We start from the raw sequence: 13,240 nt of genomic DNA, 5'->3' as shown, positions 1-13,240 counted from the left end.
GAATTAATTATTTTTCTTAAGTTGATGGGAAAATGATCCAGCCATTTTGGAGTAAAAGCAAAGTAGAAGGAGTAAAAAACACTCCTGCTCCATTCAACATTTTTTTGTTGTTGTTGCAAATCTTTATATGAACAGCTAAAATGTCTAAGGGTAGCCCAGTGCTGCAAATGCTTTGTTAAATAAGGTTAGACTTAAGCATATGCTTAATGTTAAGTATGTGCTTAAGATGCTTTGCAGAAACTGGGCCTTAAAGTTCATGAGAAGTAAAAGACAGACAGACTGTCAAATGAAATCCTCTCTTTAGCCAGAGAACAAGTTCAAGACAAACATCTGCAATGTGCACTTCCCTACATCTCCGTATTGAAGCACCTCAAACTTGTATCCCTTCAAATTTCACTTTATTGGATCAAAAGGTTACTTTTACACAGGAACCATTAAAATAGCAATTTCTCAATAGTTTAAACAAAGAACCCATTTTCTTTCAAATAATTAATCATGAATATACAACAGGCTATGAAACTCCATTCATAAAACGTAAGTAAGCTTTCACAAAATGCTTTCTTTGAGACATCTAGGGGGACCAAATTAGTTGAATGTGGCTTGAGTTAAAGTGCTTTGTTTCCTCAAAGTTCCTGCAAACTTACAGGTCTTATAAGATCTGAAAAGTTACATTTTAATTTGTAAAATAACTGAATTGTGGGGGAAAATCTTAAATATTTAATATGAAAAAGGTTATTTTGGCCTAATATTACGCATAATAAAAACATAACATTTTTCTACCTTTAAGTGTATTCAGACCTATAAAATGTTTGCGGTCCCATTATATCACCCTGGCGTACACTGAGTTCTAATCAGTGGGATGACTTGTGAAGTAAAGTGCTACAAGATCAGAGTAAGGGCATCTGAATCTGACCCTTAATGATTTACATAACACTATATACCAGGGATTGACAACGTCTGGCACGCTGCTCGCCAGGGTAAGCACCCTGGTGGGCCAGGCCAGTTTGTTTACCTGCCACGTCGGCAGGTTCGGCCGATCGCGGCTCCCACTGGCCACGGTTTGCCATCCCAGGCCAATGGGGATGGCGGGAAGCCGTGGCCAGCACACCCCTCACCCATGCCGCTTCCCGCCGCCCCCATTGGCTTGGGACGGTGAACCGTGGCCAGTGGGAGCCGCGGTCCGCCGAACCTGCCAACGTGGCAGGTAAACAAAGTGTCCCAGCCCGCCAGGGTGCTTACCCTAGTGAGCCGCGTGCCAGAGGTTGTCGACCTCTGCTCTATACAAAAGAAAGGAAACCATGCAGACCACCCATGACCAACTGTTATGGCAGCTGCTCTGATAGTGTTTGTAAACAATAAGGCTTTTTTCTTTTAGATGTCTCTCTGATTATTTTTTACCTGCGGCTTGTTGCAGCTTCATGTAACCTGTTAACGTGCCAGTTGCATTCTTCTGTACATTTTCTAGTATGAATCTGAACCACAAAGTTCCAGATCCAAATTTCCCAAAGTTTTAGAAGTGTTCACATCCAAGGTTTGGGATTGACTCATCACAAATGTAGATAGGGGCCACTCATAACATTTCTACCCAAACCCAAAGTTTCCCAACAATTGGGAGCGTCAGGATTCAGGGTTTCAGTTTAGGTACATCTGTAATATAAAAAGTAACAGCAAACTCCAAGATATGCTGTTGTAATGAGATATGCTGTTGGAACTTTTTCTAGAAAACTACTGGACTACTGAATTATAATGTACTCCAGGCATGTGACACACATCCTAAGAATCAATTTACACCACATTATAGGTGCTGCCTTTCCAAGATTCAACACAGTTTACTGATTAGTAATGTCAGCTTCTTTACTGCAGAGATTATGTAATTAAAATCCAACTGCATCTTCCTTAGGTTCTTTTTTGTTCAGTATGACCCTGAGTCAGCAAAGTAATTAGGCCCCAAATTTAGCAAAGCACTTAACTTTAACTTATTCCTTAAGCATATGTTCATGACCCATTGTAATCAATGGAACAACTCATGCTAGAAATTACATATGTGCTCGAGGACCTTGCTGAGTCACAGCCTACTAAAACATTTTAAAAAATGAAAGCAAATGAAAAAAACAGCCTGTTAAGAGTGTTGCCATCTAGTTAAATTAGCGTATATAACAAATCCATTACAGTGCTTGTTATATCATAGTTCTATGTGCTCAGTTCCCTACAGAGCAGAAAATCTCCATGAATAGTTAATGTTTCCTGAAGAAGTGACCTACAGTGGTAGTTCATGTGGATTTGCAAAAATATTAGTAAACAACACAATGTAATGTGAAAAACAGAGTATATGAGCTGAGGAAATGACTTGATCCTGCAAAATGTATGCACCTGCAAACTATACTTATGGGCGTAGTGTCCACTGAACTCTGCTAGGACCTGCTCCTGAGAAGCAGTCAGCACCCTCAGCTCCCAGGGACTTCAATAAGATGTGTGTTCAGCACCTCTCAGGAGGCATTAAATGCCTTGCAAGACTGAGCCCCTTGTGCGTGTTTCCAAGATTTGCAAAATGATGAATGGAGGCTGTTTTCAGTCCACTTTTAATTAACTTATTATGCTCTAATACACAACCATAGAATCATAATAATGTAGGGCTGGAAGGGATCTTGAGATGTCATCTAGCCCAACCCCTGTTTGGAAACAGAACCAAGTAAACCTAGATTGTCCCTGACAGATGTTTGTTCAACCTGTTCTTAAAAACCTCCTATGATAAGGATTCTACAGCCTCCGTTGGAAGCCTATTCCAGAGCTTAACTTCTCTTATATTGGACAATGTTGTAAATGTAAAGGAAATTAAAATATAAATACATTAAATACCAAAGTTGCCCAGATATTGTCTAGAGAATTGGGCTTCAAGTGTTTTGATTTTCTGACCGAATGCCCATTTCACTCCTGGGACAATAAGAAAAGCTTATGAATGCAAGTTTTATATGCTGAAACATGACAAGGTGAAACATGCAATTATGGAGATAATGGAGATGATTAATAAATAACAGAATGTTCTTATGCTGTTATGAAAGCAAAATTGTTAGCTGTCTAAAGAAACAAACAATTATTATATTGGAAGGATTGTAACTCCCTTTTGATATCTATCTATCTGTCCATCCATCCATCCTTTACATTATCTCTCTCTAGGTATCACCAGGTGGTGAACACAACTAAAGTCTGGATTTCAGGTTATGATATTACATGTAGAAGAAATTTACACAACTACAGGTGGATAAATTAATGTCAGTGTGCAGATCCCATTTTAGGAGAGGAAAGCAGGCATCAGAATGTGCAATATTTTAGTAACATCAACCAATCATTATAGAGACAGTGTATTCTATTATTACAGAAGTGACACAGACTTAGGATTTATTAATTTGCCATTTGAAGCTACCTGGTCTTAATTACCTCGCACTTGTTTAGCAACCCAGTTTCTTGCAGCCTTGACCAGATGCTTTGTATTCTTCCAGCATGCTCAGGATGGTTGGTGTAATTGCCACACATGCATTGGTGCTTCAGCATTAGACTGTCATAGACAACACCTTCAGCACAAAGACAATACAACAAGAATAAAGAAGTAAAACTGAAATACAAGGTATAATATTCTATACAAGGCTTCCATCATGAACAGATTTTATTTAATACCCAAATTTACCAAAACCAAATTCCTAGCTCTTAGCACCCCTTAACTTTGGACATACCAAAATTTGGATCTCAAATGTGCATGTTAATTATTATGACAGGACCTAGGATCCCCAGTCATGGACCAGCCCCCATTGTGCTGGACACTATACACACACACAGACTATCTTGTCCCAGCGTAGAAGATAAAAGTAGAATCACTGAGGAATAATGCTACCAGACCACATAATCTAAAAAGAATGATATTGAAAAGTACTGTACCTTGTGAACAGTTTTTAATAGGTAGCATAATTCAATTGAATTACTGAATCCTTTATTTACAGATTATTCTACTGGTTATTTTTGTGGCATGGCAAGGGCATATATTTATTGCAGAGTATGGGGAAATCACTCACACGACTTCTGAAAGCTTGATTCAATGTGTTGAAAAAAGTCCCTAAAATGGGACAGAACAAGTCCTTATTTTTATTGTTTGAAAATAATGGAAAATAAAATGTAGATTATAAACCTGCTGTGTACAACATTTAAGTGAGTGGTACAAACACAGCAGCTGGAGCCAAAATCCTTCGTTCATCAAAGAAAAGAGTTATACCCTGCATGAATTTACGACTAAATTTCGCAGTCAGGTCCAAATGCAAGGCTCCCTTTTAATTTGATTTACTCATATATCCAAGGCCAGAACAATTTAGCACCAAACAACTCTCAGTGTCATGTCAGTTTTAGTTGCATCTTGGGAGCAAGAAGCTTTTAGGGTATTTTGGTTACTGGGCTCAATGCTAGCCTTTCATTTCAAGTCATGATTTAAAGCCAAGTCTCAGACAGTGACAAGTCATTTTTATTTATTTATTTATTTTAATTCTGGTGTTTGTATTTCCCTTAGAAATGACTGAAATAAAAATATTTTTCTAACTACTTAGGATCTTTTTCATTTGGAAAAACTTGGGATTTTTTTCCCTCTTGCATTTGGATGGGACTGAAATTAACACCTTCTGTAAATTAAACAGTTCAGCACTTAAAATGTCCCTCTTATGACCAACATCACTGATTATGCCAACACATTTCTGGTAAAATTGTATTAGTCTGCTGTTTCTGAACAGTCAGCCAGTGAGGAAAATATAAAATTAAAGATCAGATTCAACAAAGCAATTAAACACATTCAGCACATGTGTAAATTAATCATAAGCACACACTTAAGTGCTTTGCTGAATCGGGGCCTGTTTGCACAATGAGTAATGCAAAGTTAAGGTTGTATTTAAAAGGTAGAGCATTCCAATTTATGGTGCTTCTGATGCCTTAATTCTTCTATATTACCAATCCTGTGTGCTTTAAACCTGATCCTGTGCTGGGAGATTTTGTATTCTCTTCAATGGCTATGAAGGTGGGATTGGACTACAAAATGATAATACGCTAGTAAAGTTTACATATAACATGAGCAAGAAAAACGACCTATATGCAACATGGCGAAATTTATGTTGATTGAGCATCCTTGGTGTAGCAAACTTAAAAGTGCATTAACGCTAACTTTTTGCATTGACGTACCCGGTTTGTTTTCTTTTAAAGGAAAAAAAAGGAAAAAAGGAAATCTGGAGGTAATCATCTAATACAGCTTAAAAGCTCTGCTGGCATTGCCGATTCAGTTTAGAATTTCTTTTCTCTACAGCTATTTGCATTGCACAGTTTACAAGCTTTCCTGCCTCATCATCGGGGCTTATAAATTCTCAGAACCAACAAATGCACAGTTATGTAGGTGCATACTCACGTGCTATGCATCTCTCTTCTATGCCCGTATAGCTTTATTTTTATGCTCAGTATACAACTTTCCATTGGGCAATACTTGATTAAATAAAGCACAGTTTTTTTAAACTAACTAAAAGCATATGTCTGGTAAGTACTGTGGCTAGATTTTCAAAAGGTATTTAGACACCTAAAGATGCAAGTAGGTACCTACTGAGATTTTCAAAAATCACGTAAGCAAGTTAGGTGCCTGAGTCCCATTGATTTCAGTGGTTCTGCTCACAGTGCCTAAAGTTAAGCATCTGCAAAGTCTTTACAGGATTAGGGCATATAAAACTTAGCCCTCGCTCCACCTGGGATTTGTCCTGATTATTCTAGTTCCCCAGAGGGTCTCCCAGAGTAACCCCAATTCTAATCAACAGAAATAAAAATACTATTAAAAGCAATTTAAAGGTGCTGTGAAATAGTTACTTTTTTGGAAATTATATAGGCATATGTGGCTTTGACAGTTTTGAGGCTATTTGTTCATGATGCCTAGCAATGCAGATAACCATGCAAACATTACATTTTTAGAGGTGGCAGTAATGTTCCATTAGCATGTTCCCTAATACAGAGTAAAACAAAAATGTAATTTTTATGGTAATGGAGTTATTTTCTCCAAATCAAAAAATGAATTCAGCTTGGATGAGGTAATGGGCACTACTATAATTTTACAATGGAAACATCCACCCCAAAATTTTAAATGGTAAGATATTCACATCACCAAGTGCATCATTTACTCCTAAACAGTATTATTTGGTTTTAAAAGAGACTGAAATACACATTTTCATTTATTGAAAGCATCTAAATTGATTTAGGATGTGCAAATAATTCAGTGACACACAGCACATGTGTTTGGTACAATACCACAATGCTGCAGCAGAGCTCACTGCTAAAAATAGCCTGTAGGATTTCCCCAACAGGACTCGGCCAACAATCTCCCCACCCCCACAGAAGAAGAGACAACTGTTTTCAATTGCAGGCTGCTGTGGAACATAGTAAAAGACGGTTACTCTGTCTTTCTAAAAAAAATGCGTAGGGCCAGATTCAGATCTCATATGCCTTTGTCTAAATCCACTGAGGCCAGTAGAGTTATTCAGGGTTTACACCAGTGTAACTGAGGTTAGCATCTGGCCCTTAGTGTCGGAATGGAATGGTGACCTCACTCAACCATGCAATGATAACTAAGAGAACAAAGAAATATAGCTTTCATTTGGGTCAGAAAAGGTGAGTTGCTCTTTGTCAGGATAGAATGAGATTATGCTATTCCAAAATTCCTTATCTGGATCAACCTTTTCAATACCATTTGAAAAAATGGGGGGGAACACCTAAAATTGTGGCTAATAAATATCTTGATGACAATGTTTTCTATGAAGCTGCAACCATAAGATGTCATTGAGAACAATAATACCAATAGCAGAGCCCAAGAGAAAGGGTTCTAATAATAAAACAGCATAACAATCTAAAATAAAAAATATCAGAAGTCTGATATAAACTGACCAAATGAACGTACATCAGACAACGCTGTCATTCCCCATCTCAGCCGTGTGCTTGCATGACAGTATTCTGAATCCCAGGTTTTTGCTAATAATGTTATCTCACAGACCAATGGCAGTTTTAAGTCAAGCATTCAAAGGTTTGGAAATGCCAAAATTAAGGTTGACTCTGCAACCTGAATTCGGCCCTCTTGTGTGTATGTATTATCCCAAACTCCATCCCTAGCAGCACCACCTATAACACTGTCACCTATCACACCTATAGCCAGTGATGAGCTGCCAAAATCTTAACAACCGGTTCTCTATAAAAAGTTCTGATTTAAGGGGGGGAGCGGGGAAGGGGCCAGGGCAGGGGGAGACATACCCGTGGGGCCGGGAGCCCCTGCAGGGCCTGGGGCAAATTGCCCCACTTGCCCCCCCCCAGCAACCCTAGAGCTTGCAGCGCCCTCCCACGTTACCTTGCCGGCAGCTCAAAGCAGCAGGATGACTTAGGAGCTCAGCTGAGCTGCCCAACTGTTAGCCATGCTGCAGCTCTGCAGGGTGGGGGAAGCAGGGGAGGGCCCAGAGGAGACATCCTCGTGGGGCCAGGGGCCCCTGCAGGGCTTGGGCCAATTGCCCCACTTGCCCCCTTCCCTCCCCTCTGGCCAGCCCTTGAGTTTGCAGCAGGACTCCCACACACACACATCTTGCCGGGCCTCTCAAAAAGAGGCAGCAGGACGACTCCCGAGCTCAGCTGAGCTGCCCAGCTGGTGCCAGTGGCTGGCCACGCTGCAGCTGGGGGAAAGCGAGGGAAGGGGCCAGGGGAGCCTCAGCCTACCCAGCTGGGAATCCTGGGAGCAACAGGATGGTCCGGCCCACGGACCGGAGTTCTTTGCCCACCCCCTGGCCCTTTAACAACCAGTTCTCCACGGAGGTCTAATTTCAGCAACCAGTTCTTGGGAACCTGTGGGAACCAGCTCCAGCTCAGCACTGCCTATAGCACTACCAGCATTATCTATAATTACAACTCCCTCTTCACACTATTGGCATTTGCCTTATTGCATCTGCTCATTGCAGGTTTATACGCATTTCTTTTGGGACATCTACAGTCTTCTTACTCTCCAGGAGTGAGTATCTTTGGAGAAGGAAAAAAATGTTTAAATTGTTGTTTTGTTTCTCTGAGGATGTTGTCTTGCAGTCATTAACCCATTCACCCACTTCCCTTTAGTGTTTACAGGTTACCTTTTTCAGGTATTTTTTCTTTTGCATCATTTTTCTTTTTTTCTCTGAGGCACATTTTTTTATATCATGCTGATCACCTCTAGTTGTCATTTCTCTCTGCAAACTTTATTTCCTGCATAGTCAATTAACTGAAATATTTGGGGGGCAGTGACTACACTTGGCAGGCTGATCAGTGGTGGCCATTAAGGGGTCTGGCTCGCACTCTGTTCCTCTACTGTGCCCTCAAGAATTATAAACTTTAAGAGCTAGGGTAGCTCTGCCGGTCTTATGCTAAGGAGCTATGACCCAAGAAAGAAACCTAAGAAATAGTATTTTAAGAGAAGCAAAATTACAAGTCATTTTCCCTTTCTTCCTACCAGAATAAGCAAAGCATGATTTATCTCCCACCTATAGGTACACACTGTATTTTTAAATTTATATTCATATGGGTTAGATTCTCTTTCTTCTGATTAGCTGCAATTGGGGAACCAGACTTTCTGTTTAAGACATTTTCTTCCTATCATTGAAGACTTTCAGGCCCCTCAGACTTTCTGTGGATCAAATACTTATGAGCTGCTCCTTGAATGTCTGGAATAGATGGTGTCTGCCCAAGAAAACCTCTCCATTGATAGTTTTCACACAAAACTGTTAAAAGACTTGAAGCCTGTAGCTGATATCACTGTCCCGTGACTGATCACCTCATTTGTGCTGCCATTACTTTGTTTTTCATAGTGAAGAGCACACCCCTGCAGGACTGACTGATATTCCCACTGGAATCAAATGAAGATGTTGAGAATCATATCCTAGCCTTGCCACTTACTGGTGGTCTCTTTTCAATGCATTGGTGGTCTCTTTGCAAAGAGAACATGAACAAGAGAGGCAGAGGATGGGGAAATAAAAGAAAAAATTGTAAATGACTTAAAGACACCAAAAATGCACCTGTTGCTACATTGCCAGAGCCAGTGGACGATAATAGTTTATGACTGTGTGAATATTAACCCTGTGATTTATCAGCTGCATTGGTTGATTTAATGCCAATAAAGCATCATAAAACCCAGTAACGGTAAGGTTAAAAATGAATGCATTGCTACAGGAGATATTCAAGGCATTTAAATCAGTTGAGCCCACATGAACAGTGCATTTACTCTGCCTATTAAAAGAGGTCCTTAGAGAATCCTACCAGTCATGTAGACAGGCTGGATGGGCCGGTCCATTGCTGGATGAGGTAATGTGGTAGCTGCAGGGGAAGACTGGGTCCTGGAAACAGGCCGATGTTTATCTAATCCTGCCATGCCAACTGTAGCCATCTGAGCCTGGTACATTTGCAACTGGTGGATACGCTGATGCTCCAGGATCTGCTGTTGCCAAGAAAACAGCACAGTAGAAAGAAATGTGAGAAGGGATCAAGTAAGACACTGAGAGAAACATGTCAACAAATTAAGTTCATTAGGTCAGGGCTGTAATAAACAGTGTGGAAAAAAAACCGTCTAAGACCTAGTCAATAAATCCATTCAACAGATGTTTTCACACTGACACTGAGGGGCTGCCCGCATTGCTGAATGCTATGTGATGGCAGGCAATCTCTCAATTCTCACTGATGGAAAGAAACAGCTCTACCCACACAGAGTAACATTTGACTGAAGATTTTTCTAATAAGTTGATAATATTAAGCAGGCTCTGTACTGTTATAAGTCTATGTGAGGGAGAAAAAAAATCTTCGTACAGTACCTCATTCTAAGAGAAGGATCCCAAGCACTTGCACTTAATTTGTTGAATCTAGTGGGCCAAATTTTACAAAGGCCTCAATTTAATTTCCATCAAGATGGCTGGAAAATGAGAAACATTTGAACAGAATTTTTTGTGAAAAATTTAGGAATGTAGGAATTGCCATACTGGCTCAGACGTAAAGTCCATCTGGTCTAGTAACGTATTACTGACAGCACCAGATGCATTAGAGGAAAGTGGAAGTACCACACAGTCTACAGATGTGAGAAAATAAGGGAAGGTAGATTTATCCCTTTTTTTGTTTGTCAAAAAATGTGGAAACTCAAAATTTTTCAGTGCACTCTTGGGTGAAACTCTAGCCTTACTGAAGTCAATGTGAGTTTTTATTGACTTCAGTACAGCTAGAATTTCATCCCAGGTCTTAATTTTTTATGCACATTCCTAGGCCTACAACTGATTGCTGATGCAGAACTGATGGTGCAAAACTGAGATTTTTACAAAAATATTTAGCTCTAAAAATAACTGAAATATAGATCTCCAATTTAGGGCTATAAGCTGCATTTTTCTTCACCAGGTGCTTTATGTTTACTGATTTTCTTTGGAACTAAACAACATATAATCAATGCATTGGCTCATTTAGTCCTGCTGCAGACATGGGTGCAATAGCAAGTCCGGTTTGCCAAAGGCCTGGACTGCTATGGAAGGTTTTTTTCAATGCTCAGAGACCGGAAGTCGAGTTCATTTTGTACACAAAAGCAGGCAGGAGCACACTATTTCCCCCAGCTAGCTATAGAATGAATCTAAGTTTCCTGCGAAGTGTAAGTAGCGGTCCTGTGGGAGAGGGAATTAAAGCTTTTCCAAGGGACAGATACTCAAAAGAGGGGTATTCAACAAGAGGTGAAATGGGAACCAACAGTTAACAGACATGAAAGCCACCTCACCCACATTAATACCCAGAGTCCCCACTTCAGTGAGCTGTTGTTGTGTCACAGAGGATAAACTGCCTCGTTGTATTGCCATAAAATGATGCAACATAGAAAATGCAAATAAATAAAAAGAGCTTTTACAGAAAGTTGCTTGGTTTTAGGTCATGAACTGTTTTCTTTCTTTCTTTTCTTCTTTAAGTGATGATGGTGTAGGGTGTTATAAATTCACAGAGTTACTTGGTAATAGCTCAAGAAATCACTGCACCCAACTCCTTTATGAACATATTACAGGCACCAGGCACATAAAGGAATCCCCTTGATAGTATGTTGTTTTAACACACCTGCTGAAGTGGCATAGTGTGATAGTGAAGATATGTGTTATGCAACTGATTGAATGTGTCTTTTGTAGCCATAGCTGTGTGAAGTGCTCATTGAAGGGATGGAATAGTTGTGCATTGGCAGGATAAAGAGGAAACATTCTATCTGTGGAGGACAGAGGCAGACAGAACAGAGGACAAAGGCAGAGTCGATCTAAGTGAGTTTATTCTGTTCACATCTAGCTATGGTTTCCTGGGAGAAAGCAGGAGCAAAGTCTGAGAACCTGGATATGTGAATTCAAGAGGAGAAGAACATTGGACATCCAATATTTTTATGTGCTTTTAAATAGTTACGGTACTTTTGATCTTAGTGCACTCTGTATTTGTGTTTGATCTACATGGTATCTATAACGGGTACTGTTTTCAACTGTAGCCAGAAGGACCGATTTTTCTACGTGTATCATGCTGAGTGTATTGTATCTAACAGCTTGTCTACCAGATATTTTAGCAAGAGTTTCTGGTAAAATTTGCTGAAGACTGAGAGAGAAGCTAATTCCTGGGTTTCTTATCCTGCTAAAGTCTGTCCTCACATAAACCTATACAAGTATCTAGAAATTGCAACAAGCCTATTTGACGTAACCAATTTAGAAAAGGAAGAAGAATCGTGGTAGGATATTTTAATAGCCACTGCTCTACTGCTAGGTTAACACTAGAACTAATAATCTGTGTATAGCTTCTAAAATGTGTTAAAATAACTTGTAGTAATTTGTATAATGGCGATTCATTTTGGGGTGGATTATTCATTCAAGATATCGCAAAGCCCCTATTACTTTAAGAATCAAGATTTTAGATACAGAGCGGATGTCCTCTTATCATCTGTTTTAGGTTTGATTAGTTCTGAGCCAGAGATTTAGACTGAATTCCAGAATTAGGTTAAAGAGCACAGCCACTGAGCTCTTTGATTTTTTGATAAATAGCAGTGCATTCAGAAATTCCCTCTCCCCCATATATTTATGCCCTGAATCTGTGAATAATGCTGTATCCCACTGGTTAGGGGTTTAATTGCTAATGTATAGAGTAGCGGTGTTAATTAACACCCTTATCTGGTTTCCCAGAAAGTGCACCTGGACTTGGAAGGATGATGCTTACTTCAATACTATGAATTCATCCTTGGATTCCCTGTGCTGTACCACTGTGAACATATGTCCATGTGTCCAGTGATAGGACAAGAGAACTGTCTGCACATCTGTAGTTAGTGATTTGCGTAAATATATCTGGAACATTTCTTAGGTTATCTGAGCCTTGTCCTCCCTGCATGAAGCCTGTTTGTTCCAGGTGCATGAGATTAGTTCATTAGAGGAGATAGGCAATTAGGGCCTGATCCCACAACTATCCAAGGCAGTGAAAAGATATCCATTAAAATCTCTTGACATTGGATCGGGCTCTTAGTAATTATTTTGAGGAGGATTTTCAAAGCAGTATCTAAAAGGGAGATGGGTCTTTTGGAAGTAGGTAAGTTAAATTCTTGTTGTTCTTCCAGTATTACCATAATAATTGTTGCTTGTAGGGAATCGATCTCAGTTTAGACTTGCTGTGAGTGCTCCCTGTGGGGGCTTTTGTATTTTTTCCTAGGAAGTTTATATAAAAATGTGATTCATATCCATCAACCTAATGCTTTGTATAGACTATGGATTTCAATGAGAGCTATTTTCTTTGTTTCCAATGGGTCTAAGAGTTGCTACCTGATATTCAGCAAGGTAAGACAATTTTGTTGTTTTCAGGAAGTTATATTTTTCAAGATGAGATCAGGGGTTCCTTCTGTTCATTGTAAAACTGCTCTAAGGTTTAGTACCACCTGCAGTAATTTCTTCTTCTCTATTGATTATTTTGTTCTGTGCGTAGTAAAAAATAGGTGCATTCATGCTCTTCTGGAAAATTGTTGTTTCTTCACCTGGAACCCTACCAGCCTACTTGCCGTTGTTCTAAACAGTTATGTAGTTTCTGTACTGTTTTATCTGTTCAGTGTATCACCTCTACCCCGATATAACGCTGTCCTCGGGAGCGAAAATATCTTACTGCATTATAGCTGAAACCGCGTTATATCGAACTTGCTTTGATCCCTTGGAGTGGTGCT

General features: G+C 39.7%; 1 protein-coding gene across 1 annotated transcript in view; it reads right to left on the bottom strand.

Moving 5' to 3' along the window:
• The window catches only part of HDAC9 (histone deacetylase 9), a 511,031-nt gene that overhangs the window by 179,268 nt on the left and 318,523 nt on the right, over nt 1–13,240 (bottom strand). Inside the window, exons 14-15 of the mRNA XM_050938581.1 lie at nt 9,319–9,496; nt 3,436–3,569 (exon numbers count right to left, since the gene is read on the bottom strand). Of these exons, the coding sequence (XP_050794538.1) occupies nt 3,436–3,569; nt 9,319–9,496 (312 nt within the window). The remainder of the gene's footprint in view (nt 1–3,435; nt 3,570–9,318; nt 9,497–13,240) is intronic.

This window comes from Gopherus flavomarginatus, chromosome 2 (assembly GCF_025201925.1).
Source record: "Gopherus flavomarginatus isolate rGopFla2 chromosome 2, rGopFla2.mat.asm, whole genome shotgun sequence".
Classification (NCBI taxonomy): Eukaryota; Metazoa; Chordata; order Testudines; family Testudinidae; genus Gopherus; species Gopherus flavomarginatus.
This window is presented reverse-complemented; position numbering and strand designations above follow the sequence as displayed.